We start from the raw sequence: 2,500 nt of genomic DNA on the forward strand, positions 1-2,500 counted from the left end.
TATGGCATAGGGACATACATGACATACAGGTATATAGTACTGTTACATTTGTGACATATATGATATGCAAATATACAGTACTGTTACCCATAGATCCTGACAGAGAGTATATACATATGATGCAGGGGAGGGGACTGTACATTAGGAGGGGGTGGTGGTGGGTGGGTGGGAGAGAAATATACATACGGTGGGGAGAGAATATATACATACGGTGGGGAGAGAATATATACATACGGTGGGGAGAGAATATATACATACAGTGGGGAGAGAATATATACATACGGTGGGGAGAGAATATATACATACGGTGGGGAGAGGATATATACATACGGTGGGGAGAGAATATATACATACAGTGGGGAGAGAATATATACATACGGTGGGGAGAGGATATATACATACGGTGGGGAGAGGATATATACATACGGTGGGGAGGAGGTCTGAGGTTTCTCTCCTCTCGCCTGTGGTGCTTTTTTCTAGGGATGCACCGATCCGACTTTTTCAGTCCCGATACCGATACCTGGGTTTGGGTATCGGCCAATACCGATACCGATCCGATACCCATTGTCCAATTTTCTTTCTCTCCAAAAAAGTAATAAAAAAATAATCTAGACACTTTTTTTCTTTTTTTATATTAAAATATATTTAGTTTTTAAGAATTGTAAAGGATCACAAGTGTGTTTTTGATTTGTTGTAAACTAAGACCGAAAATAAACTTCATTCATTCAATTACTAAACTGTATGCCTCACTGTGTGGAAGAGACTGGGATCATTCTTTTGTGCAGCAAGGCAACATCAGGCTTGACTTAAAACATTACTTTCCTAACTTAGTGGAACTAAATGTAACAAATTAACACATAGATATAAATGTACTGAATGGTTATTTCTTATTTTATTTCTTATTTAAAAAGAAAAGAAAAAAAATCCGATATATATTTTTTTTACCGATACCCGATCCAGCTATTTTACTGATATCGGTGGCCGATACCGATACCAATATCGGATCGGTGCATCCCTACTGGGGATGCCGCATATTTGGATTTCATAGTGGTTTTTGTTCTTGATCTATTGTGATGTTTCTTCTTGACTCGTACAAGAAGACTTGTATGTACAGCCCATGGGGGCTATTCCACGTGATCTCGGGCTCTACAAATACATTTAGATTGATTTTGACAGTTTGCTACATGGTTACAGCCTGGACCCGGCTCCCCCATTCACTGTGGAATAATGTAAACAGGGTGTCCCTTTCATCCATCATATTTATTACATCATGGGTGGAATAGATCTGGGTCTCTGCATGAATGGGTTTTTATTTACATGGAATTGACTCATCCATCTGCAGGGCCCTGGCTAATAGTTGACTACCCCCCTGAATGCAAAAAGAAAAATAAGTATAATAAGTATAAATACTTTATATTTTTTTTGTATCATTCCATTTGGGCTGTGGGGGGTGCTTAATGTCTGAAGGAGTCGACGGAAGGCTTCTTGTCCTCTGCAAAAGCATGCAATTGGTCCACTGATGGATACATCTTGATATTTTAAAAATAGTACAATAGTGGAAAAGGGGTAGGATTAAATAAGTGTATACTTCTTCCTACTCCTTTTCGAACATGTAGATTGAGTTGTGTTTTGCTTTTGTTATTGTTTGTTTGTATTCATTGCATGTTCGAAATAAAGATTTCAAATCAAATCAAATCAAATATTTGTCTAGTCTAGTGTGTTCATTAGATGGGTGAAATCCTTTTTCAGTGCCTTCAGTGTTTTCTTAGGCAGTTAGCCTCTGGTATGCGTGCCATTAGCGTTAGCCGCGCTTCTAGGCCTCTTTTCTTTTGGAAAGAATGATAAAAGAAAATGGAAAATAACAAATTATAATATATATATATCTATTTTTTTTTTGCATTAGACTAAGAGGTTGGCAGTCGACTACGGCTCCTTTCGATAGATTAGTCGACTATTAGGGGTCAGCCATAGCTGATAGAGATGCAGGTTCATTATGATATTGTGCTGATACCAGGTACAGTATGAACAGGTTAACCCTTTCACTACCACACTACAGAAGGTTAACCCTTTCACTACCACACTACAGAAGGTTAACCCTTTCACTACCACACTACAGAAGGTTAACCCTTTTACTACCACACTACAGATGGTTAACATTACGCTGATGGCGTCTCTCTCTCTCTCTCTCTCTCTCTCTCTCTCTCTCTCTCTCTCTCTCTCTCTCTCTCTCTCTCTCTCAGGTGTGGGAGGGGCTGCTCAGCTCCAAGGCCCCCGTGGTGAACGTGTTCATGGCGGTCCCCACCATCTACTCCAAGCTCATCCAGCACTACGAGCAGCACTTCACTCAGCCTCACGTCAGGGACTTCGTCAGGGCCGCGTGCAAGGAGAGGGTCAGGTGGGTCTCACTGTCCTCCATGCAGCCCCCCACCACACACACACACACACACACACACACACACACACACACACACACACACACACACACACACACACACACACA

General features: G+C 40.9%; 1 protein-coding gene across 1 annotated transcript in view; it reads left to right on the plus strand.

The window, feature by feature from the left end:
- Nucleotides 1-2,240: 2,240 nt before the first annotated feature.
- Nucleotides 2,241-2,500, plus strand: part of LOC311247899 (malonate--CoA ligase ACSF3, mitochondrial-like) — a gene marked incomplete at its 5' end in the record, with an annotated part of 103,362 nt that continues 103,102 nt past the window's right edge. The window contains 1 exon segment of the mRNA XM_084338884.1: nucleotides 2,241-2,395. Within this exon segment, the coding sequence (XP_084195010.1) occupies nucleotides 2,241-2,395 (155 nt within the window).

Source organism: Notolepis coatsorum, assembly GCF_963971535.1.
Source record: "Notolepis coatsorum genome assembly, contig: SCAFFOLD_501, whole genome shotgun sequence".
NCBI lineage: Eukaryota > Metazoa > Chordata > Actinopteri > Aulopiformes > Paralepididae > Notolepis > Notolepis coatsorum.